The sequence below is a fragment of the Lolium rigidum genome, chromosome 5 (assembly GCF_022539505.1).
Source record: "Lolium rigidum isolate FL_2022 chromosome 5, APGP_CSIRO_Lrig_0.1, whole genome shotgun sequence".
Classification (NCBI taxonomy): Eukaryota; Viridiplantae; Streptophyta; class Magnoliopsida; order Poales; family Poaceae; genus Lolium; species Lolium rigidum.
The window spans coordinates 173221699-173245715 of NC_061512.1; the positions used below are offsets into that span (position 1 = coordinate 173221699).

General features: G+C 46.5%; 3 protein-coding genes across 3 annotated transcripts; 1 reads left to right on the forward strand and 2 right to left on the reverse strand.

Moving 5' to 3' along the window:
* Positions 1 to 8820: 8820 nt before the first annotated feature.
* On the reverse strand, positions 8821 to 11327 carry LOC124651492 (pentatricopeptide repeat-containing protein At4g02750-like). Its single transcript, XM_047190576.1, has 2 exons — positions 9882 to 11327; positions 8821 to 9627 (listed from the first exon to the last, which is right to left on the reverse strand). Exons 1-2 carry the CDS (start codon positions 11325 to 11327, stop codon positions 8821 to 8823), a joined length of 2253 nt encoding a protein of 750 aa, XP_047046532.1.
* Positions 11328 to 12891: 1564 nt separating this feature from the next.
* On the forward strand, positions 12892 to 15906 carry LOC124655410 (bifunctional protein FolD 1, mitochondrial-like). The gene is made up of 5 exons (XM_047194311.1): positions 12892 to 13189; positions 13822 to 14141; positions 14420 to 14656; positions 14753 to 14920; positions 15412 to 15906. Exons 1-5 carry the CDS (start codon positions 12946 to 12948, stop codon positions 15592 to 15594), a joined length of 1152 nt encoding a protein of 383 aa, XP_047050267.1. The 5' UTR covers positions 12892 to 12945; the 3' UTR covers positions 15595 to 15906.
* A 508-nt stretch (positions 15907 to 16414) lies between these two features.
* Positions 16415 to 19579, reverse strand: LOC124653332 (putative glucose-6-phosphate 1-epimerase). The gene is made up of 10 exons (XM_047192399.1): positions 19447 to 19579; positions 19219 to 19335; positions 18568 to 18681; positions 18435 to 18486; positions 17890 to 18027; positions 17651 to 17749; positions 17468 to 17565; positions 17037 to 17144; positions 16868 to 16949; positions 16415 to 16749 (listed from the first exon to the last, which is right to left on the reverse strand). The coding sequence occupies exons 1-10, from the start codon at positions 19524 to 19526 to the stop codon at positions 16684 to 16686; spliced, it is 954 nt and encodes a 317-aa protein (XP_047048355.1). The 5' UTR covers positions 19527 to 19579; the 3' UTR covers positions 16415 to 16683.
* Between the last annotated feature and the right edge of the window lie 4438 nt (positions 19580 to 24017).

A 24017-nucleotide genomic window follows, 5' to 3' on the forward strand; every position in this document is an offset into this window, starting at 1 on the left:
GGCTTCCCCCTCGGGGTAGCGTCGAGTGAAACAGGGGCGCGACGCGTGGCAGTCTACGCCGACGGCCACCCGCTCGGCGTAGGATGCGCCACGGCCCGCCAGGACGCGCCGCGTGGCAGTGTACGCCGACGGCCGCGCCCCTCGGCGTAGCGTGCAGCGCAGCTCGCCAGGAGGCGACGCGTGGCGGGGTACGCCGACGGCCGCGCCCCTCGGCGTAGCGTGCAGCACAGCTCGCCAAGGTGCGACGCGTGTCGCGGTACGCCGACGGCTGCCCCCTCGGCGTAGCCGTAACGGCCGTCAGCTCGACGGCGCCCGTTAGCGTGCTACGCCGAGCGCTAGTACGCCGACGGGTGGCCTGGCCCTCGGCCCTCTCGTTCTACGCTGACGGTCGCTGATACGCCGAGGGCCACGTGGCTTCTGCCGAGGCCAACCTTGCCCGAGGAGCTACGCCGAGGGTCCCCGTCGGCGTACCGTACGCCGACGGCTAGGCCGTGGTACACCGAGGGCCGGAGGCCGTCGGCATAGGTAGAGATTCCTGTAGTGTCTTACTTGCATTAATGGATGTTTCATTATCATACAACTGGCAAGAATGCTAATTTCAGAATCTTCTTACTTCAACAGTTCGTTACCTTTGCCATTATCCATAACTCATTCCCTTTTTGCGCAACAAAGACAATTCATGGGTTGTTGCTGCACATCACTTGAACAACAGCGCACTCGGTTCCCAAATCATACATTACGAACATAGAGTAGTAGCTTAAAACCATACAAAACGCAAGAATGTTTGGAGACATGGAATGCAAAACACTGAGAAGAAGCTAGCAAACCAACTACTTAGCTAGGGATTCAGACAACCGATTGGGCGACTGGTAAGCAGAGCACAGGTCACAAGACTCACAGAGAAGCATCGTCGACTACTGCATCAGGAGCGGGCACCCACTGGAGATTGAACACCGTCTCGAAGGTCTCCCGGCTGAACACCACCTCGGGAGCAGGGCGGCCCGCGTCGTCCACGAGCAGCAGCATCAGCTGACGCACCGCGTCGTAGTAGTAGTCGCAGGGGCCGTGGCTGGCGTCCTTCACCGCGACCTGCATCATGGCCCGGGTCGCCTCCCGCAGCGCCGGCGCGAGCGGCGCGCGGTCGGCGCAGACGAACAGGGCGCCCTCGGGAAACCGTACGCCGGCCGAGAACGGCGGCGCCTTCTCCGGCTCCAAGCCGCCGTTGAAGAAGACCCCGTTGAGGGAGCTGGAGAGCTCGTGGACGCGGAGACGGAGGTCGTCGTGGGACGCGCCCTGTAAGGCACGGACGGTGGACACCGCCGCGTCGTACGGGACGAAGCGGAGCGCGCGCGCGGCCGCGAGGCCCACCGCTGGCTGGTAGGAGCCGCCGTCGACGGCGAGGGGGCTCGACTCCAGGTCGGAAGGGTACAGGCAGGAGTCGGTGTCTTCTTCGGTGTCCTTGGAGGTCCACATCTTGAGTGGCTGCTGTATTCGCCGGGGAGTGGTGTGGCGCCGTGGAGCTGCTGTGCAAGTACCGGCGCTCAACGTATTTGTAACCGGCCGAGCTGATCTTGCCTCGAGTACCGGAACGGGAGAGAGTGTATGACTACGAGGCTTCACGGCTTTTGAGGCATCGCGCAGGGTGACAAGACAACGCCTCGTCTCTCGGTTCCTCTTTTTCTGCACACGCGAACGTCGCTGTAGCTAGTCCATGGCAGCTACTCGTCGGGAGATACCCCCAAGATTTACTTTGCTGTTGATTCACACGCAAACAAAAATTAATCCAGTATATTTTGCACTTCGCATCTACGGAGTACTCCGTAGTAGTGTAGTACGTAGTACCATACTTTACCGATATATACCCTCTTTATTTCAATAAACAAAGCATCCTCATTTTTCCTGTCTTTTTTCGATATACTCCAAATATGTAGACCTAAACAAAAATTGGCATCATTAAAAAGTGCTTTTAATACGAATTTAATAATACTAATTATGTACAATATAATCAAGATTTAGTTACTCATTTTTAGAGTCAAAATTTGTATTAAAATACATGCGCACCTTAGGTTCGTCTAAATTCGGATATATCTATGTACTAAAGTGTGTCTAGATACATTTAAATTTCAATAAATTTTTGACATCGAAAGATGGACATAGGTAGTACAACATTCTCCTAAACGCGAGTACATTTAAGCTCGATTTTCTTGTTCTCAATAAACTATGTAACTGTTAGAGCATCTCCAGCCGCGTCCCCCAAAGCGTTTCCAAATGGCTCGGATCATGCGTTTGAGTGACGTGTTTTGTTCGTGCCGTGTTTGGGCGACGTCGCTTCCCAGCCGCGTCCCCCAGACGCCATCCACAAATAGAAATTCAAATAGTTTGCATTCAAAAGAGATAGATTGTTCCCGCCGAAGTCGTCGCGATCAGAGTAGCTGCGATCAAAGTACCGTGCGCGCGATCATATTACAAGCCCACGTAAAAATTAGAAGAAGGGGAAGGGGTTGGGCGACGGCGACGCTGACGGCGCATCCTGAGTCGACGTAGGCCCGTCGATCACGACGAGCTCGTCGTGATCTGCCCGGTGTGCATGCTCCGTCGCCGACGCCGAGGCAGGGGCCGACGCAGGTGTACTAGCAGATGTTGTCGCAGACGTGTCTGCCGGCTCTTGCTCCGGGGTTGGGGTTGTTGTTGCTGCCTCGGCCGCCGCCATTTTGGCTTCGATGTCGTCGAGGATCTGGCCTTTGAAAAAGTTGTGCGCCGCCCGCGTTCGGGGAGACATTTCTTATGTCGACGCTGTCAGCAGGGACATGTCGTCCTTGCGTTTCTTGAGCCCCATCTTCTCCTCTTGCCTCTTCAGCAGCGCCGCCCATGTTGTGTCGGTCTTTTTGTCGCGGGAGAGCAAGGTCGAGGAGACCTCGGTAAGGATGCCCTGTCGATGTTGCTAGCGGCGCTTCTAGATCAATGGCGTATTTCCCCTTCGACAAGGAAACGCACGTCAGCCGCCATTTCTCATTTTCTTTGAGCTTGCTATAGCAATGCAGCAGTGCGAACGACTTCCTGTCCGAGTTCTTCCGGTACATATCCATGGCCTTGTCGAACTAACAACAGGAAACACAATCACACATCGTCGAACAAAATGTAGGCCATACAGATTAGCTAAGAAAGAGTCGTACCACGCCGCTGACGTCGATGTCGCTGTCGCCTCTGGTCTCGACCTCGTGATGGAACCCATGGAACATGTCCACTGACGCCTGCCTTTTGGCTCCTCTTCATTGTCACTTTGTTGTAGTTTGTAGTCGTTGTTGATTAGTTTGCGCTCATCGAACTCGGCCTTGATCCTCGCCCAATACTTCCCGTACTTTTGGTTGGCGCTGATGATGGAGTCATGGCTCACCGTCGACCATGACTCGCAGAGACATTGATCCTCCAGAACCGTCCACTTGGAGCCTCATGTGCTCGACGCCTTCTTCTTCTTCCTCACGCCGGCTGCGTCAACCTCAACGAGATCATCACCATCCTCCGCGGCACCCGCGTCCTCGTCATCCTCTTCGTCGCCGTCCTCTTCGTCCTCGTCGTCGTCGTCCTCCACCCCCTCCCCCTCTCCCTCCTCCTCATCATCCTCCTCAGCACCGGCGCCCTCGAATTCGAGCGGGCCCCTGCGGCCAGTGAACGGGGCGCCGTCCGCACCGGGTCCTAGATCACGCTGGGGCGCTTGCCCATACGCCGGGGAGTAGAAGACAGCGTTAGGGTTGAAGCCGCCATGTGGCAGCGTATCCTGGTAGTGCAGCGATAAGTTTGGCGTCACGCACCCGGGAGTGGCGGAGGGGCCGTCGTTGTAGAACCCAGATGTCGACGGGGACACCACTACCGGAATGTACACCGGCGCTGACGTACTCCATGGGCTTGCGTTGGTGGCAGCGATACACCCAGCCAGCGCGTGGTGCGCGCGCGCCACCAACGCCTTCTTCTCCAGCTGTGTCGCCCTCCGTCCCTTCCGCTCCATCGTCGACAGCTTCCGGCGCAGACAATCTTGACGCCACTGATCTTCGGTCCAACCTTCCGGCTTCTTCTTCGGAGCCAGCGCCTTCTGCGGCTTCGTAAAGGGCGCATTCGCCCGTTTCGTCCCATTGCCCGGCGACTTCTTGGCCGCTTTCTTGGCCATTTTTTGGGGGGTTGACAGCTGCGCCATGGATGGGGTGAGGGTAGCGACGGCAGGAGGAACAGAGTAGCGACGAAGAGAGGGTGAAATGAATCGGCGGGATAAGGTAAAATGTGTTGGGAGGGCAGAAATGCGTGGCGGGAGAGGCGCGATGTGGCGGGAGAGGCGCGATTTGGCAGGAGAGGGGGACAAATTTTTCCTGTGCCGCTGACACGTCGGTCCCGCCACTCCTCGTCTCGTTTTTCGTTGTGTCCGGCGAGCCCGGAGCGTCCCATGTGTAGCAGGGACGGACTCGGGGGCCGGACACCATATTGGGTCGTGTCGGACAAAAAAATCCTTTGAAACACGCGGGTAGGAACGATTTTTTTGTCCGAAACGCCCCAAATCCCTTTGAAGGATGCTTTGGGGGACGCGGGTGAGATGCTCTTAGATCTCATGTGGAGACTCGTGCTACTCCCTCCGACCCAAAGATTAAGGTGTAAAAATCTCAGCCAGTTATTTAGGCAGTGATCGGTGGAGAGGAGAAATCAGACAATTTTCGAATTTGTCCTTGCATGCACGCGCGTGATCTCGTTTAGTATCCCGCACGATCGATCTCTCGACTGTCATGTTTAATTGAATCCTATAAATAAATGAGTGTGATTTCATTTAGTACTTTAAATTTATAGGATAGGAAAATTGTAGGAATAGAAAAACATAAAATTAGTATGTCATGACCAGTTGAATCTATAGGATGAGTATCCCAAGGACCTGTTGAGTATCATCAACAAGAACGCAAAGTAGTTAGAGAACTTAAAGTTTCTCGCTGACCCAAAATTCAATTTAGCTCCTTGGTGCATATGGTCTCTTCACCTAAAAAAAACATATTTTTTAATTATTAAAAGCTACCAATAACAAAAATTCACATGCATATCTTGACAATCTACGTGCGTTCGTACAGTTCCACAAAAAAATGATACTTCATGTGGCCGTTGTAAAAAAGATAAAGCATGTCTTTATTTTTAAAATCAAATTTTGTCTTTTTGATGTAGCTCAAATAACAAGTCGATTTTTCATGGAAAGACTTTGTCCACATGTAACATGTGAAGATATACAATTTTTTTTTTCGTCTGATTCTTTTTGAAAATTTTAAAATACTAGGAAAATTGCCCGTGCGTTGCAACGGATTAATTTGAGCCGTTCCTGAGCTGCCTTTGGCATCTTGTTTCGTTCTTCAAAAGGTCATCGTGCTGTTTTCCGTTATGTGACCTTAGCCCTGGATGCACGAGTAGATAGCCATGTCCGACAACCGGGAAGTGCTTGATATGCCCGAGATGCATGTGTTCCCGAAGGTGACATATGCAATGTAGTATTCACAAGTCACAACCAAATTCGTTGTGGACACTGTCATCTTATGAATGTGAAAACAAACCTGAAAACATGTTCGAGACATTGCAATCATGTGAAATTTTAAGCACTGATATATTACAAAAAAAAGTTAAAAGCATGAAAAAAACACATATTAATTTAGAGCGGAGGAATAATAGAGAAAAGTGTAGCATATCTGTAATAATGCCCATTACTTTGGAACGTTTGATCTTCCAAATGCTAAATGGTTGAAGACTTGAAGTGCATAAATAATATAATGACTGAAGACTATCTTCTTTTGCTATTTGTGAGGTCTTTCCGTTCATCCCTACAACTGGTACTGAGAGCAAATATACGTAATATCTGCCAATTCAACATCGACAAATACCAGAAAGCTGCTCCCGTTCCTGTTGAATGACGGGTGCACAGTAGACAAAATCGAAGAGATCGTGATCGGCTTGAGGTCAAGCCGGGACTCTAGAGTTGGGAACATACTGATAGCAAACATACGAAGTTTCTGCCTTCTGACACCGTCGCTCCGTCCTCGTTTTCGAATTCAAGAAGGTCATGCATCCATCCCTGCTGTGCTATCAGAGCAAGCCATATGCTATATATGTCCAATGCAGCAATGTTGCTCTGCAGTATCACGGCAACGCAGACACAAAACAGCCGGCATGCATGTCCAAGCAGCTCCGTGCGGATTGCCATCACGGCGGTACCACTAACGGAGGGCCAATTCATGCAAGAGCATGTGTAGCCGTGTAGGTATGATTTCGCTCACGTACGCCTGGCAGTAGTCACTCTTCCTTTCGTTCAACCTCATTGCGTACGGCCCACTGGCCTAGGACGCACTCCATTCTATTCGTGTCCACTTACACACCATCACGGTTGCATGCTCAACGAGCTCCGTGTGTCCGGCAAACGCCGAGCAGCCACTTCCACACGGTGGCGTCCAACTTGGCCTAGAAGGTCGACCATGCACAGGTTATGGTCCAGCCCGGGCACGATGTGGTGATCGGCCTGCATCGACGTGAAGTGAGGCCTTTCGGCGTCGACCAGGTCGTTGTGGCTGCAAGCGGCCGCACCCAGACGGAACGATCTCGTCGTATACATCCAGAGACTCCTTGCCCGTCCGTTCTGTGAGCCTACCCGAGATCAGGGCTATCCATGTGACGGGATCTCGCGTGCGCTGTGCGCTGGCCTGGGTCGGGGGACCTCTGGCAGGGACGGCAGAGCCGACAGATGAGTTCGACTTCCACATGAGCGACACGGAGGAATCGCAGAGGCACGCGTGCAACCGGCCGCCCGTCATCCACCGCCGCCATACATCGCAATAGAGATTGTGGCCTCGTGGGGAGCTGATCCGGCAAGCTCTGGCCGGCGTCACCGCGACGATGCGATCCAAGTATGAAGGACCGGGCGGCCGTTCCTCCTGCGCCTGGTAGACCTCACCTCACGCGCCGCAGACAGGCGGCCGGCAGGCCGCGACGTTGGAACGTCGGATCGGGTGAGCTTCAAGGTGCCCCGCACAGCGCTGCAGACGCCCGGCCAATATATGGACGAAGATTTGCAGCAAAGTGGTTTAGGGCAGGCATCGGGTAGTTTTCCTGGTGGTGGATCTCTCATCCTAAACTCACGTGTATATATAGAGAGAACCAGGGGAAAGAGGAAGGAAAACTATACCCGATCGATACGGTCATAACTTATATACTGACGAGACTACATGGACGGCCAAACAGAACGAGGGAACCAGGAGTTTTCTCCGCGTACGGCTCCTGCGGCGAGCGATGTGATTGGGCTAAGCAAGCCAAGTCGGGACCACGCACGAAAAATACCTTCGCCACGGTCGACTTAAGAAGACGTATTCAAGGTTGGACGAAAGCGCATATAAGACGGACCAAACCAAGGAAACTTTATTATTATTTATTATTAGGTAGGTATAGATATAGATATCAAAGATGCATTTCAAAATAAAGAGGTATATACACTCAAAAGCGAAAACATCACTCGCCTGACTGACTTGCAATACGTTGTTTTTCAATACAGTACTTGTCACCTAAGAACTAACATGTGACGCTGTTTATAAGCCCTCAGGGGTTATACCTTCATGCCCAAACTCCAATGTTCTTCCAGAAACACACAACTGACTGTGGACAGTTTTTCATTAGAAAGAAGGCATCAAGAAAACAAAAGTACATCGAGACAGAATAAGAGCAAAAAAACAGAAACAAAAACTCCTAGGCCCGTCAGCAAAACAAACAAAGAAAAAACCTAAGAAACTAGAGGCCATTAGAACAGAACTAAACCTACAACACAGGCACCTAGGCCCGACAGCAAAACAAACAAATAAAAACCCTAAGAAACTAGAAGCCATTAGAACAGAACTAAACCTACAACAAAGGTCCACGCCTAGGAGCCATCGGTCGGTCTTGTGGCTGTGCAGCAAATCTCCATGCAGTTTGCGCCCTGAAACCAGTTAAGAAACTGATCATCAGGCTGGGAGTAATGACCTGAAGAGTGAAGACCATATCGAGCCAGATCTGAGTGCCAGACCAGTCGGCGAAACCGCATTCTGACAACTGTGAGATTGATTCTTTGTCCTGGCCATGAAGAGGGCAAACCGCAGGATGATCTGGCCCTCGCTTCACAAAACGGTCTGCCATCTAACACCGGTTTTGCGCCGCTAACCATGTGAAGAAATATGCACTTAAAAGGTGCCCAGGATTCACAGATTGGCTTCCAAACATCGACCTTGCTGGCAAAAAGATTCTGATAAGCCGAGCTGACCGAATAGAGCCCTGACTTAGTTCAACGCCAAATGAATCGGCCAACGCCATCAATGGCCTCCACCGAGTTCGGTGCAGGACTGTCCACAAAATACTGCTCACTAAGGCTTCCATCACATGTGATAGGAAGTGTACTCTTTGCAGATTCTCCCACCCTCCCATCGAGCCCAAAATGTTGCAATCACCAACAAACATATTGTTTCAAGCAGTACTTCAGTAGTTCCACAGATTACTGCTGATCAAATTTTGATCGCATGAGATAGAATCATATGGAATGTACACTTTGTAAATACTCCCCCCTCCCATTTCAGCATTCACGAGTAAATTGGGAACCCAAAATGTGGCGATCACAAACAAACATATTCTTTCAAGCAGTACTGCAGCAGTGGGCCTAGTGTCTGGATGGCCAGATCCAGTCATCAGAATGCCTTCTAATTTCTGTCTGCACCCTGCATTGCATAATCATTGTTTTGTCCTCTCAACTTCAGTGTCCATCAGGAATATTTCACATTAGATTCTACTAAGATGTCACCAGTAATCACCACATGAACAAGAACCATCTCTAAAGTGGTGAAAGCGGTTAGAATCCCGCAGTATGATCAGCCTGCCCTCGATTGCAGAGATATACTTGAAAGCATTGTGACAATCTCCGCATACTCTTAGGTTTTTTATTACTCGGATAGGCCTCCCAAGAGGGATGTTTAGAATACCATAAGCAACAGCAAGCTTCTCGCTGTGATACTTTAGCATGTTCTCCTTCTCTTCGTCCTCCACATCATGCAAAACCATTTCTGTAGCTGATACATAGCCAGCTTTCTTCATCCTCATGTCAAGGTCTTTCAGGAAAGCATATATCTTTTCCTTCTCAGGGTGCACACAGTCACCAACTGAGAAAGTGTGTACTTTGTTCTGCACTTCCATCCAGCTGAATCCAGGCACCTTTTTCACACCGCGCTCCTCCATCATAACTCTCATCTTCCCCACATCACGCCATTTACCAGAAGATGCATATATATTTGAAAGCAAGACATACATGCCGCCATTTTCAGGCTCCAACTCGAATATTTTCTCAGCTGCAGTCCTGCCTAGTTCAGGATTGCGGTGAATCCTACTTGCACCAAGCAATGCACCCCACATAGTAGCGTCTGGTTCAAATGGCATGTCCTTCATAAGGCCCTCTGCTTCATCCAATCGTCCAGCCCGTCCAAGAAGGTCTATCATACAAGTGTAATGTTCAGGTTTTGCTGCCACACCAAAATCGCAGTGCATCGAATAAAAGTACGAAATCCCTTTCTCAACCAAGCCAGAATGACTACAAGCCGCAAGCACTCCAACCTGAAAGTCGAATTAATGAAAAAGCATAAGCAGAGTACACAAAAGCAAGTTGTATTTGTTAATTCCTATTAGTCTTACTAAACTAGGCAAAATCTCTGATGAATATTCCTGTAAATGTTTTACTAAAAGCAAGTGAACCTGATGGTACAGTATAATTGTCGACGAATTGATTTGTTAGCGGCACATATTGCACCTAAAGCAACTTTTCTGAAAGATATGGTTGAAAAACAAAGTTCAAGGAAAGGCATTCTTACTAGAGTAATATCATCTGGCTTGGTGGATGTCATCCTCATCATATCAAACACCTCAAGTGCCTCCTTGCCAAAACCATGACGTGCATAACCCGCAATCGCAGTATTCCATGAAACTGTATCCCTCTCCTCCATCTCCTCAAATGCATTGCGAGCATCCTCCATGTTCCCACATTTGAAGTACATAGCTAAAAGTGCATTCCCAACAAACCTTCCCAGCCCATATCCAGCTTTAATCAACCTCCCATGCAGCTGCATTCCACACTCAAGTGCAGCAATGTCAGCACACGTGCTCAACAAACAAGCGAATGCGGACCTATTGACCCACTCACCGCACCGCCCCATTTGGATGAACAGCTGCAGGGTTTCCTCACTAAAACCACCTTGTGCATATGCAGCCAACATTGCAGCCCAGGAGACTGCATCTTTCTGAGGCATCATGTCAAAAACTGCCCTTGCCTCATCCAGCATCCCTGCCTGAGCATACCCTGTCAACATTGTGTTCCATGACGCCACATTCCTGCTGGGCATCATGTCAAACAGTTCCTTTGCTTTCTCCATCATCCTCCGCTGGACATATGCTGCCACCATTGCATTCCACGACACAGCGTTCCTCTCTGGCATGGCATCAAACACCATCTGGGCATCCTCCAGCATTCCATTTTGTGCATACCCAGACACTACTGCCGTCCATGTGAATACGTCCCGCGCGGGTGCCATGTCGAACAGCCTTCTAGCCTCCACCATATCCCCTCCCCTCGCATAACCTGACACCATAGTATTCCAAGAAACAACATCTCTTTGCGGCATCCTGTCAAAAAGCTCCTGCGCTTCTGCCATCCGGCCCAACTGAACATACCCAGCCATCAAGGCGTTCCAGGAAATGGCATCCCACTCCGTCCTTGAATTAAACAACTCCATTGCTTCTTGAATCCGTCCATTCCTGACATAAGCGGCAAGCATGCCATTCCATGAGACGGCATCCTTCTCCGGGGCGAGATCAAAGTACTTCCGCGCAAGAGATACAAGCCCGTGGTTTGCGTGAGAGGAGATCATGACGTTGTATGACACCGAGTCCTTCACGGGCATTTCGTCGAACAGGCTACGGGCGTCAGTGAGGGACGACGAGATCGCCAGCGCATGGAGCAGGGTGTTGTAGGAGAAGGTGTCCGGCCGTGGGATGGAGCGGAAGAGGGACAGCGCGACAGGGAGGCGTCCGTTGGAGGCGTATCCGGCGAGCATGGCGTTGTAGGTGGAGGTGGAGCGGAGGGGCATGGCGTCGAATAGGCGCTCGGCCTCGCCGACGCGCCCGGCCCGCATGTGGGCGGTGATGGACTTGTTGCGCCGGATCACATCTGCGTCGATCTTTCCGGAACATGCCTCTCCGGCGGCTGGGGGGCGGTGGCTTTTCTGCCGCGCGGCGGCGCGGAGATGGCGGGAAGGGAGCATCGGTTGATTGTTTAAGTCTGGCTGAGAATTAGCTAAACCTTTGGTAAATGACTCGACTGAACCACTTTTTCGTTTGTTATACTCCCTCCTCCAATTACGAAGTTTATAATTGGTTATATTTTTCTAAATTTGACAAAGTCTATAAAAATGTTAATATCTACTGACGAAAATATACTTTAGTGATGAATTACAAAACTCATTCCACTGTAAATGTTGATTAATATTTTAATAGAATTAGTCAAATTTTAGAAGCTTAAAATCAATTAATACCCCTGAGCCGTCTTCTAGGGCGACACGGGAAACACCTAGCCGTCGGCCGCTTCGTATCCCTTCCGTCCTCCCAACCGCATAGCTGCCGCCAGACGATGCAGCCGACCAAAGCCCGTGTCGCGGAAGGTGGCAACGAACTTCCTCTGGTGGATCTCGACAAGAATGGCCCCCACCCATAGACGGTTTACTTCTAGAGTTTGACGGCGCTGCAGTGTGATGCTCCCTTGGGGCAGCGGGGTGCAGTGTACCTCGACGACCACATGGACATTCTCGTGGCGCAACCTCAAGCACCTTGACGGGATATGTATCTCTAAATCCTTCGGTGGGCATCTTGGACCTAGGCTAAGCTCCGTATGAGGTGGACAAGAAGGTCCAAATCAAGTTGGGCCCGTTGGAAGTGGATTTTGGGTCGGACGTTGGCAAAGCTTAGCGTTGTTTTCCCTCCCGGGAACTTGTGAGACTGGTGACAGATGTTGGTGTTCGAGGAGGTGGAGCGGTGTGCCATCGACTGCTTCATCCACGACGGGTCTCGGTGTTATGGCGCAACAGGTATCAGCAGCGGATGTGTATTGATGGGCTAGTGCAAGGTGGAGGGGATGTTTGGTGTCGTGTGAGCGTCGATCACAGACCTATCAAGGGTCTTTACGATGTTCTACACTCTAGAGATGAGTTGACGGAAGATGGCGAAGACAACTTCAAGAGCGTGCACATGAGGCGCGCTCTTTATATTTGGCCGGTAAGTGACGATTGTTTGGGGCCTTGTTTGTCCTCTACCGTTGTGCTAGTTGATGGTGTCGTTGTGTTTGATGACTCTGGTATTTATGTTCATTGTAAAATCTTTGCTAGTCATTGTTGAATAAACGAAACAGAAGAATAATGGAATAGAAGAGATCGTATGCATCGATTCGATTCACAAGACAAGGTATGAACCACTTATTCCGAAAAAAATGTATTTGACTTTATAGTTTGATCTTTCAAGTTCAGTTTATACTCCCTCTTTAAAATAATTGCCCCAAAATAGATATATCTAGTGTATAGATACATTGATTTTTCGGCAATTATTTTGAATCGAAAGTTTTTTTTTTCATAAATCAAGGGCTTGATTGATTTGGTGGGATTGAGTATTTGAGTGGGATTATTGCAAGTCAAAATCCCCAAATTGCATCCAAAGCTACCAAAGTGGACTTTGAAAGGTGTAACATGGTTTTTTTTTTAGGGTAACATGGTTGTTTCTTGTTTAGAAACAAAAGAATACCCGCTTTGACGAGCCCACGCCCAAAAGGCCCATCAATATCTCTTCGGTCGGCCTAGAGCGGCGACCGCGTCTGGACAAAGCGCTTCGACGGAGATGGGCGGCGCCGCCGTGGCCTTGCTCGCCGCCACTAGACGACGCTCCACCCCGCCTGTCACCTCCTTGCTCCATCGTGCTGCGCGCGGTCTCCACGAGGCTACAGCGGCAGCGGAGGAGGATAAGGCGAGGACGCGGCGGCGAAGGAGCAGTAGCACCCGCCTTCTTGGACCTGACATCAGCGACACCTGGGACCCAGCCCCGCGCTCCGCGGCGAGGCAGCCTCCTCCTCGAGCTTCTGCAGGTGAGCGGGTCTTAGAGACTTGCTAATCTCTGCTTAGAGCCTCCTCCTTGTTATCCTTGGCGTGCGCTTCTTGGGTCATGATTTTGTGAGTACATGTTGTACAAAACATTAAATGTTATCAGGATTAGCTGTATCAACTTCGAGAACACATTTCATATTATTTGATATGTTTAGAGCGTTTGCTGTCAATTCGTGTGTTGGTGCAGAACCCATTTCCAGAACTCCAGATCCTGCCCTCTGAAACTTTTGTGTTCTATCTTAGAGGAAGTTTTGAGCTCTGTCCTCTCAAAGTGGAACTGTTGATGCATTGTGGGATAAAAATGTGGGTTCAAATAGAATGCAAGTTAAGGTTCTTTGCTAGCTTGCCTATAACGGTTCGTATTAGATGCTTCGATTTGGTTCGTAACTTCCAAGCACCAGTTGGATTTTTTTTTTCTTAGATTTACTTGAGCAAGCTGAACCCTTGCTGTCTAAAGTAGTGCTTTTTGGCATGCTGTAGTATCACTATGTATGTTTGATGAAATGACATAGTCAAATTTCAAGGTTTGCCATAGAAGCTATCTATCTCATTATTGTTGAGCCATCTTGTGCTAATGATTTATTGTTCTGATGTACTTTTGTTGTTTTCATAGTTGATTGTGAGTCCACGGCGACCATTATTGATGGCAAGTCCATCGCAGAGGACATAAGGCTACAGATTTCTGAGGAAGTTCGTCAAATGAAAAATGCAGTAGGACATGTTCCTGGCCTTGCTGTCGTATTGGTAGGCGATAGGAAGGACTCTCAGTCCTATGTGAGATTCAAAGTAAAGGGTTGTGAGGAAGTTGGAATAAAATCTTTGTTGGCGGAATTGCCTGAGAATTGCACAGAAGATGAGGTGGTGGATTCTGTATCGAGATTCAATGAAGATCCGTCAGTTCATGGCGTCCTTGTTCAGCTACCACTACCACAGGTAATGTATTTTACCTTTCTGATTGCCGCCCTAGTAAAGCATGATGTTTTGTTTAGTTCATAGATCCATATCATGAAAACCTTTTCATTTAGAGACTAGAGAACTGATTTGATGACTGATGCAAAGTACTTCTGTTCACATGCCAATAAATAGAAAAAATCAGTTGTATATTATTTGAACTTTAATTTTCATTGTCAAGATTTGTCTTTATGTCCAAGCTTTGCTGACATAATGCACCATCAAGCCGTCCATTCATGCTATGATTTTGTGTCAATCAGCATATGGATGAGGAAAAAATTCTGAACGCCATTAGCCTAGACAAGGATGTTGATGGTTTCCACCCCCTAAATGTTGGTAATCTTGCCCTCAGAAGCCGGAAACCTTTGTTTGTTTCCTGTGCTGCAAAAGCTTGCCTCGAATTATTGCTCCAATCTGGTATTGATCTCATGGGAAAGCATGTCACTATTATTGGGAGAAGCAAAGTTGTTGGATTACCCACTTCCTTACTTTTACAGGTAAAAGTTGTAAAATATACTCATCAACGGTCATCCTGCAGTTTTAACTGCATTACTATATGATGAATGTATTTTAACTTCATTTACTTTGCCCAGAGACATCATGCCACTGTAAGTGTTATCCATGCATTCACAGCAAACCCAGAGGAGATTACCCGTGAATCTGACATTGTAATCTCAGCTGCTGGAGTGGCCAACCTTGTAAGAGGGAGCTGGTTAAAGCAAGGTGCAGTTGTGATTGATGTTGGGACAAACCCAGTTGAGGTAATAACAGATGTCTATCATTCTTTTGCTCAAGAAGCTTGATTCATAATTGCTGCAGCATCAGTGCTATTGTTTGCTCAGTTTAGGTAAAAGCGTCCTAGTTTGATGATGTGAAGGTTGCTTCAGTCCACTAGTTCTGATTATACTTGCAAATTTGTTTGCTGATATTGGTTTTCTTGTTAGTCTATGTTTTAGATTTTCCCTTGGTGCACAACAGGGTAATTTTAGAAACACACATCCTAGATGGTTGTGCAATTTAATCTATCAAATCGTCACAGTTCCTAGTATATGTACAAATATAGCCCGAGTTTCATTGGAGGTTTCAAAATTTGATCAGGTAATTCATCACCAAGTAGCAAATTGGAGTCTTAACTTCAAATGCATAACCCTTTCTTTCTCCCTTCTAATTATCGAAGTTAAATAACTACCAATGTGGTACGTATTTTGTTGTCCTACTTAGCCCTAACCAGTCCTGGCCTTTTTTTTTTCAGGATCCAGATAGTGATTATGGCTATCGATTGACCGGAGATGTCTGCTTTGAAGAAGCAGTGACTGTGGCCTCTGCTATAACTCCAGTTCCTGGTGGAGTGGGACCAGTCACCATTGCAATGCTTCTTGCCAATACACTTGACTCAGCAAAACGAGTTTATGGATTGAATGACCCGACGCCCTGAGCTGTAACTATGGGTGTTGAGATACGGTTTGGATCAACCTGTGAAACCCGTCCTATATAGAACTTTTGAACTAGAGCTGCTACTTGGGTTGCACACAGAGAACAAAACCCTTTTGCCAGTTTTGACCTGGTTGGTTGCAATCCGGGACTGAAGACCGGTCATTGTATGCGCTTCCCCTTTGTAAATTAGTTTGTCTCCACTTTTTACTCTGCCCATTGCTCTCAAGTTAAGCTAGATTAGAGCTGGGATGTAATGTTTCGTTTTTTCGTCAACAAAATAATATATGCTTAGTGATATCCAAACTTCTAATAATTGTGTCTCTTGGTTGGGAATCATATGAATATGATGATAGTTCAGTTTCTAGCATACTAGCCAGATCCAACTCATGGAGATCAAGTAAAAACAGACACCACTTATTTGTATCGCGATATATTTATAAAACATAGTGGAGTCATGATACTACAAATTGCTTTTTGAGATACCTGTCTAGATTCTTTCATATTAATGATGATATTGACTCCTCAAGTTTAGAACATCCGATCCCTAGTCATCCAGACTGGAGTCATTATTTTATGCCAAGTCGTTGATCCATGAATGTGTAATAAGCAGGTGTTAAAAATCATTCTACATTTCCAGCAAAAAAAAAAAACATTCCACACAGTGCTGAACCACCTAATGACCACAATTCAGCAAAGGAAGCACCCTATTGCTTGTATCAGGGGAATCCTTTGAACGTATCTGATTTATCTCAGATTTGAGCAGCTCTTTCTGCACGAAGAGCCACAATATGTGCATACTATATTGTCTAGATCTAAATACATGAAGAAAGAAAATGTTCACCGTATCTTATTCAATATTTAACCCTTGTCGCACCAATTGTACATTGAAGGACATGCTATGAGTAGAACATGCAAGACAGCTGACCATCCAAGAGAAGGAAATAAGAACTTAATTTATTAATTTACTTATAAACATCTCATATGAAGGCATAAGTTGACCTAAGTATATTGGGAGTGGCATTATGTTCACATTGCCAGAAAGTAAAAAAACAGGGCCCTTTCTCCGCGTATTCTTTTGCACTGATTAGCTTCAGATTAACTCAATTTTCTGCTCTGCCACCCAACATTCTTTAGGACCCAGTTGTACTGTTTCAATCTACATAATGCAACCGATCATACCATCAGCCAAAATTATGCAATCGCCTCCATTCAAGAATGTGGAGAGTATACAAATGCTAATATATATATTGTGTATATGCACTTAGGCCTCGTACCTTTGCATTTTCGACACAGACAAAATCTTTGTAACATGCTTCCATCTGCAAGTGAGGATTCCACAACACTGCATCTGACCAACTGTGTTTCAAAAATTAAAAACAATTTAATCATGTGATCTTTGCAGCGCTGAAGAGGGATGAACTGGTTTGCTGAAATTAAACATACTTTGTATTTGAGATGACAATTTTGTCACCCAATCCATTGTCCAGGGTAAGCTCACTCGGTGCACCAAGGTAAACGCAGTCTACAAATCCTGGAAAGGTCACCTCTTCCCTGTATCACATGAAGCCGTTCATGATCATCTCTAGATATTTACTTTATGCACAACAGCTGACACTAGGATAAGTTTTTTCAATTAGTGCATATTTGTTTCCGAAATTAACAACTAAATCTATTTAATATATTGGGACAATAAAAATAAGAAATGCAACAGCACCGAGTAGTGCACACCATAGAGAGAAAAACGAGATGATTATTTTGGGAAGTTATTGGGAGAATATGAGACCCTGGGAGTTTAAATGCTTTAAACTAGTAATGTGGATATATAAATGTAAGTTTGTAACTAAGACTGGACTAGCTGACCAGCCCAAACTGACCTTTCTTCTTTGCCCTCCAGAGGATTTTTAGGGTCAGGATCCTTATTGAGAGTCTTACTACCTTTAAGACCTTTCACTGAAACACCAGCGATGGAAGCCTGTAAAAAAAAATTAGGCGATTCATGTGAATATAGTGTAGCAAGCAGAAATCAGTTTGGCTTTGTTCACAACCCTGCAACTTACACTGAAATAAGTATGGAGTGCTGAGTTGAATGAGAAAGGTTTATCGTCAGTATTAATTATTGTCAGGGTTGTTGACAGGCTTGTAGAGTGCAGTGTAACCTACAAATGATTAGACAAGCACAAATTCATATGCTGCAGAGGGGCAAGATTGGAATGTCAATTATTCTGAGTAGCATTGAGAAGCTTATGGTTGAACATATAGAGTGCACTAAGGAACATAGGTACTAGCAGGGTTTTACCTTGTATAAAGCATGGAAACTAAAATCCCACATTGAACGGCTGTATGAGTCGTCTTTTAGTTCCAAGGTTACAGCTGGATCTCCTTCGGTGACTTCTGAATCAGTGATAGACCAATTCACGTTCCTAGCAAATCCGTGCTGTAAGAAAATAAAAATGCCTTGATTACTACAGAAGAATATGCTGCAAAAATGTTTCATTCTATTGCAGCTGATGGATGGCATGAACATTACGGAAATCATTTTCTCACAGCACAGCTATACAACATCGGCTAGTGATGTCACATTATATATATACAAGTTCAAGAATGTATGATAGTTGCCCGAGTGCAGGTCATGTTTTGGGCTAAACTGAGATGCAACAACTGTTTGATTTAGTACTAGACATGGTTCATAGCTCTGTGTGACATCAGTAACAGATTTGCTAATATTCATTTGATGGGACGGAGTCTGTGAAATCTTATATGCTGTTATGATCGCAAATCACAAATTATATTAGGTTCTATGCTGATCTGCATAGGATGCAATAGAAAAATGGTTGTACAAACCTGCTGAATTGCGCCAGGCCCAAACTGGGGGAAGCAATGTGGAATTCCACCGCTGCTTTCAGAAAAAGAAATGGTTAGTTATCAGTTAAATCATGACGTTCTCTAATTCTATCCAATTAATCTTGATACCGACCTGATGGGTTTCTGACCATTGAACACAGCATCTGGTCTGACAAAGAGCAGGTCCTTTCCACTGGGGACCTTCCAAGAGGTGACACATCCTCCAAAGAGATAGATCTCAGCCTCACTTCATGCATAAATGAGTACACAATTAGCTGTTGCAAAGGTAAAAAGAAGTCTAGATAGCACATTCTGTTGCAGTAGTAGAATAACTCTAGGAATAACCTAACAGAAGCCATGATAGGCTACGCAGCAGTCACTTCTGACATTTATGCACACAACTGAACTATATTTCAAAGCTTTCATTACCATGCTGGCACAGTGGAACCAGGATTACTTAGTGTTGGACTCTGATGTGCCACCATTTCATCTTCTATGGTGCCTAATTCGAAACAATGAACCATCAACCCATGAGGCACTACTGCCATAACTTCCACAGTGGAATATCAAACCATCAGTTCACTATTTTCAACAATATGTTTCTTCTCTTGATTTTTAGCCTTCACCGTGGAAACCAGTGCACTAGAAGAAATTGTACAGCGATTTTTTTCTTTTCACAATAGAGTATGATATTACTCATGCTGCATTATCTACTTGCTTGTAAGTCATAGACTGATAGTAATACAGCTGAAGAATCCCCAAATCACCCGAAACCAGAATTTACCTCCCCTGCGGAGATTTGAGGCTGATCTTCGGCAGCCCGCCGTTTCCCTCTGATACCGCCACGCCCGGCGCGTACACCTTCTGCCCCACGCTGGCCATGGCCACCACCCGGAATCGCCTGCGCACACCCCGCCAAAACCAAAGAACAACACCAAGGGGTCAGTCCTTGCGCGCGCGCACGAATCGAATGCAGACTGGTGGAGGCAGGAGCTGATTGCGGTGCTGGTACCTGGAGCGGCGAGCTGAACTGGAGGAGGAGGAGGAGGCGGCGAAGGGAGCAGAGACGGCGAACATGCAGGAAGCCGCCATTTCTGCTTGGCCTCTCGGGAGAGGCTGAGACTTCGGTGTTCTGTCTGGTTTTAGAGTGGCTAGCCAGTGCCTTCGGATCTTCTGTTAAGTCGGATGCTGTGTTGCAATATGTGTGTATGGACTGATTGTGCTTTTTATTTTTCCCAAGGAACCAGTACAAGGTTAAAAGCTGCCCTTTACCAGCTTCTTCCATGAGCCATCCAGCTTATTACTTGGAGCTTTTAAATTAGTTATAAAATAATTAGTTTAGAAGTCCCGATTAATAAACTAGATGGCTTATGAGAGAAGTAAGGGTAGCTTACTTTTAAAGCCGACAAAAGGACTAGGTCTAAAACATACTTATGGGTTACCGACTTATTTTCAACCTATTTTTACAGAGAAACTTTGCGAAGGCAAGAAAAAAATGAAAGGTACCCTAGCCAATATTAACACTTGGTTGTGTACCTTCGATGTAGGTCATGCGTCTAAGATTTATCATTTTCTCTCCTTCCAAATGTTCCACAGGGTGCATGTGTGCAGGACATGTCCTGTATGGTGGATTCTCACGCAGGGAAGATCCACGTTAGAGAGGGACTAAAACATTAATTTGGATATTCGAAAAATCTAAATATTTTCCTTAAATATTCTACGTGATTTTCAAAATTTGAGTATGTGACAATGCCCGCACGCAGCAATTTTTTTGGCTGCACCCCTAGTTGTGACATTTCTGGGGTGGTGTCATGGACAATGGTTGGCATAATAATCTCTCATGTGCTGCAATTCCAGAAAACAGATGAAAACGGGAAGAACCAGTGGCGGACCCAGGAAAGAATTGGAGGGTGTGCAAACCTTCAAAAAAAAAGTTCGCACTACCCCATGTGCTATGAAGATCGAATGAAATATGCCTCTCTACGCGAATAAGCAGAAGTGAGCCCAATAGAACAGATCAGGAAAGAGTTTACTAAGCTATCTTTAGCAGTTTTTTAGAATACCTTTTTCAAAGTGGATGGCTAGCTTGAATCTTAGATGCATGGATCTGACTAACCGGAGATCGGACTGCTTAGTTTTGAAGAAGAAAAATACCTTTATTATGTTCCAAATTAGGCTTGTAATTCGAGTGACCAATGGTAAGGATTGGCGTGGGTTTAGTTTGCCAAATCAATAGCATATATAGCTTAATGTGATACACAACATTGTAGATCAACACATGGGTTTCAGTTTTACATGATTCCAATACAAATAGCTCAAAACATTAACCAAGTCTTACATTATGAAATGAAATATAGAAAATTACATCACTTGGATTTGGTAAATCTACGTTCTTTCATTCCCATGAAGGTTTCAACTATGTCATCTTCACTTACTTTCGAGAACACATCTCGCTCAATAAATGTCACTAAACAATAGTTCAAGAGGTCATCACCCATACTATTTCTCAACTTGTTTTTCACTAGACTCATTGAAGAAAATGCTCTTTCAACATTCACCGTTGCCACCGGTAAGAGCAATATCAACTTGAGAAGTAAGTAGACTAGATCATAAACAACATGCTTGTTTGTTTCAACAAGCTTAATAGAGAGCTCACCAAGATGATTTACACATTTGAACCTATCATCCCTTCTCATATCATTGATAGAGGTATCAAGTTGGAATTCAAGCCTTATCAAAGACAAGCTTGGAAATTCATTGGGGTAGAAGCTTGCAAGTTTCATTACCTTTTGTGCATCATAAGAAGCAAATGAATTGAGGGGATTCAAAGCCGACATGCAAATAAGCAACTCCATGTTAACCTCATCAAACCGATTATCAAGCTCTTGAATAATTTGATCAATGACACCAAGATACACTTCTCTTCTACACCGATCATCATTTGTTTGTATTTCATAATACCGATGTGATCTACCATGAGCCACGTAATTATCCTCCGGTGAAGGAACTCCAATGCCATGTTTGTTGCAAAACAATGTCACGTTTGCAAGAAATCCTTCCCATCCATTAGACCTCATACGTTGCATTTGATCCTTTGCCAATCTAACAAGATCCATTGCATTAAGAATATCTTGATCCTTCTTTTGCAGAGATATAGACAAGTCATTTGTGTATCCAAGAATAACAAGCATCAAGTGAAGATTGAAAATAAAGTCAAATGATTCAAATGCGGCAGCAATTTCACGTATTCTTGACCACTCACTCTTTGGAGAAGGATCCTTTCCAATCCTTACAAGCACTTCAAGGATTGTGGAGTACATATCAACAATGTGTAGGATGGTTTTAAAATGAGAACCCCACCGAGTATCACCGGGTCTAGATAAACCCATTTCTTGATTCAATCCACTTCCACTTTCAATTTCACCCATTTCAAGTGCTTCATAAACTTTCTGAGCTCTAACATCTCGAAGCATGTCATGACGATTGCAAGAAACTCCAATAATATTGAACAAGTAAGAAACATGATCAAAAAACCAAACACATGGGAATAAATTAGAAATAGGTTGAGAACTTAGGGATTCATACATGCAGACTCGATCTGGCCGAGCGGCGAGCTGCGCGAGAAACGAAGGGCGAGCGGCGGTAAGTGGAGGCTGGCGAGGGGAGGGAGGCAGGCTGGCAGGGGCCGGCGTCCGGCGAGGCGGCGACGGCGACTTCGGGCGTCCAGTGCGGGCGGCAAGGTCGTGAGATGGAGCTGGAGGAATATTTTATGATTTGCCACACTTTTCTTTGAAGCGTTTATTATTCGCCACATGACCACCACATGTCAGTGAGACACAAAATGGCTAATGATAGAAGTGCAAAGAAAAATGTGGCAAATTGTAAAATTCCCTGGAGCTGGAACCTGGGGATCGAATGATTGGAACTTGTCTCGTGCTAGGCTGGTAGCTTAATTGGCATATTGGGCTGTTTTGGACTCTTGGGCCTCATTTTCAATCTGAAAAAGAGCAGGTAAAAAAAATTCTTCAGAATTCCAGGGTGTGCAATGGCACACCCTGCACACCCGCTGCGTCCGCCAATGGGAAGAACCATTATGGGCGGTAGTCATTCATTTTCGATATTAGACTCATCTTCGTCAGGCCAAACTGGACATTTGAAATGCAACTCCAAAGGTGCTAGACTTGTTTAAGCTTTTCAATTGTGTTGACCCTAGCGACAACTCTAATACAATTGTCGGCCTGCCTCTGTCCTAACAATCATTTGCTTTCTTTGAGCGATCTTATATAATAGAGAGTTAGCAGCTTAAGAGACCCTCTTTTGCTCCGATTGTCATGCCAGAAAACATTTTTCTCTCTGCTTCAATCGTGATCATAGTTGATGCTTGATGCTCTGAAGAGATCCATGTCCACCTTGTTTGTTTTCATTTATTTCAGTAGGGTGTATAAGCTTTTTAATAAAGTCATCCAACATGTTGCTTTAATTGTGTCATGTTTTTTGAGCTTCTTCGGTGACACACTCAACTTTTGTTGAGAAAAAAAAGTCATGAACTAAATTTATCCGGCCAAGACTGCCACATACAAACATTAGTAAAATTAGATTGAAGAAACCACGATTCCATGCATATTTGATAGACCAACAATGTCTGATAATAGTATTTGCCCCCCTCGGTGAGTGACGGCTTCCATGACCTGGTCAGTTTCGGAATAAGTTGAACGAAGCTGAGAAAATTTGAAATTGCGGTTTATTAAAGTTGTACCTCTGTTTTAGCCTATATTTCGGCTAAAGTAGCGACAAATATTTAGGGCCGGAGGTAGTACCTCTGTTTCATAGTAAGATCACACAAGTAGGTGCTACAGTCCGGTACACAAAGGATCCTTGCCGCTTAGGCTGAGGTGCTTTGTGGTCTTCATGGGGCAGGCACAAAATGCAATTGTCCCTTGCCAACAATTTTATTCCGGGATATGCCTTTTGAGCGACTGAAAGGCAGGGGCAGGGGATATTATTTCCAACTCAGTAGTATCCTGACCAATACGAAGATGGATATTGTGTGGGCCGCACGGAGCAATCCACGGCGAGCCCAACAGCTGCCAGTGGAACGCTGCAGCCCGCCAAAACTGGAACGATGGGCCTTCAACCACACGGACATGTGGGCCCAGGCGACCGGGCCTCCGTCTTGTCTCTTCCTCGAATAAATCGAACTCTTATTCCTGCTTGGCCTTCTTCAAAAGGAAAAAAAAGCTTATTCCTGCTCGGCCCGGCCTCCTAAAATAAACCACCTCTGGAACCTTCTAGAAGACCTCATTCCCTCCAGCTAGCCTCTCGAAGCGGGGAGCCCCGGAGCGGGAACAAGGCGCGGGCGCGTGCTGCTCGCGCACCGGCGGCGATGGCGTCGGCGGGTGGTGGTGAGCCCGGCGTCGCGGGTGGCGTCGGGGCGCGCTCGGCTCCGTCTCCGCGGCCTCCCTGCGCAGCATCCCGGCGTGCGGTCGCTGCGTACGGCGACGGTGACGGCGACGGGGACGGGGGCGACCTCCCCGAGGTATTCGAGCGGCTCCACGCCGACGTCCATGTGGACTTGGTGTCCGC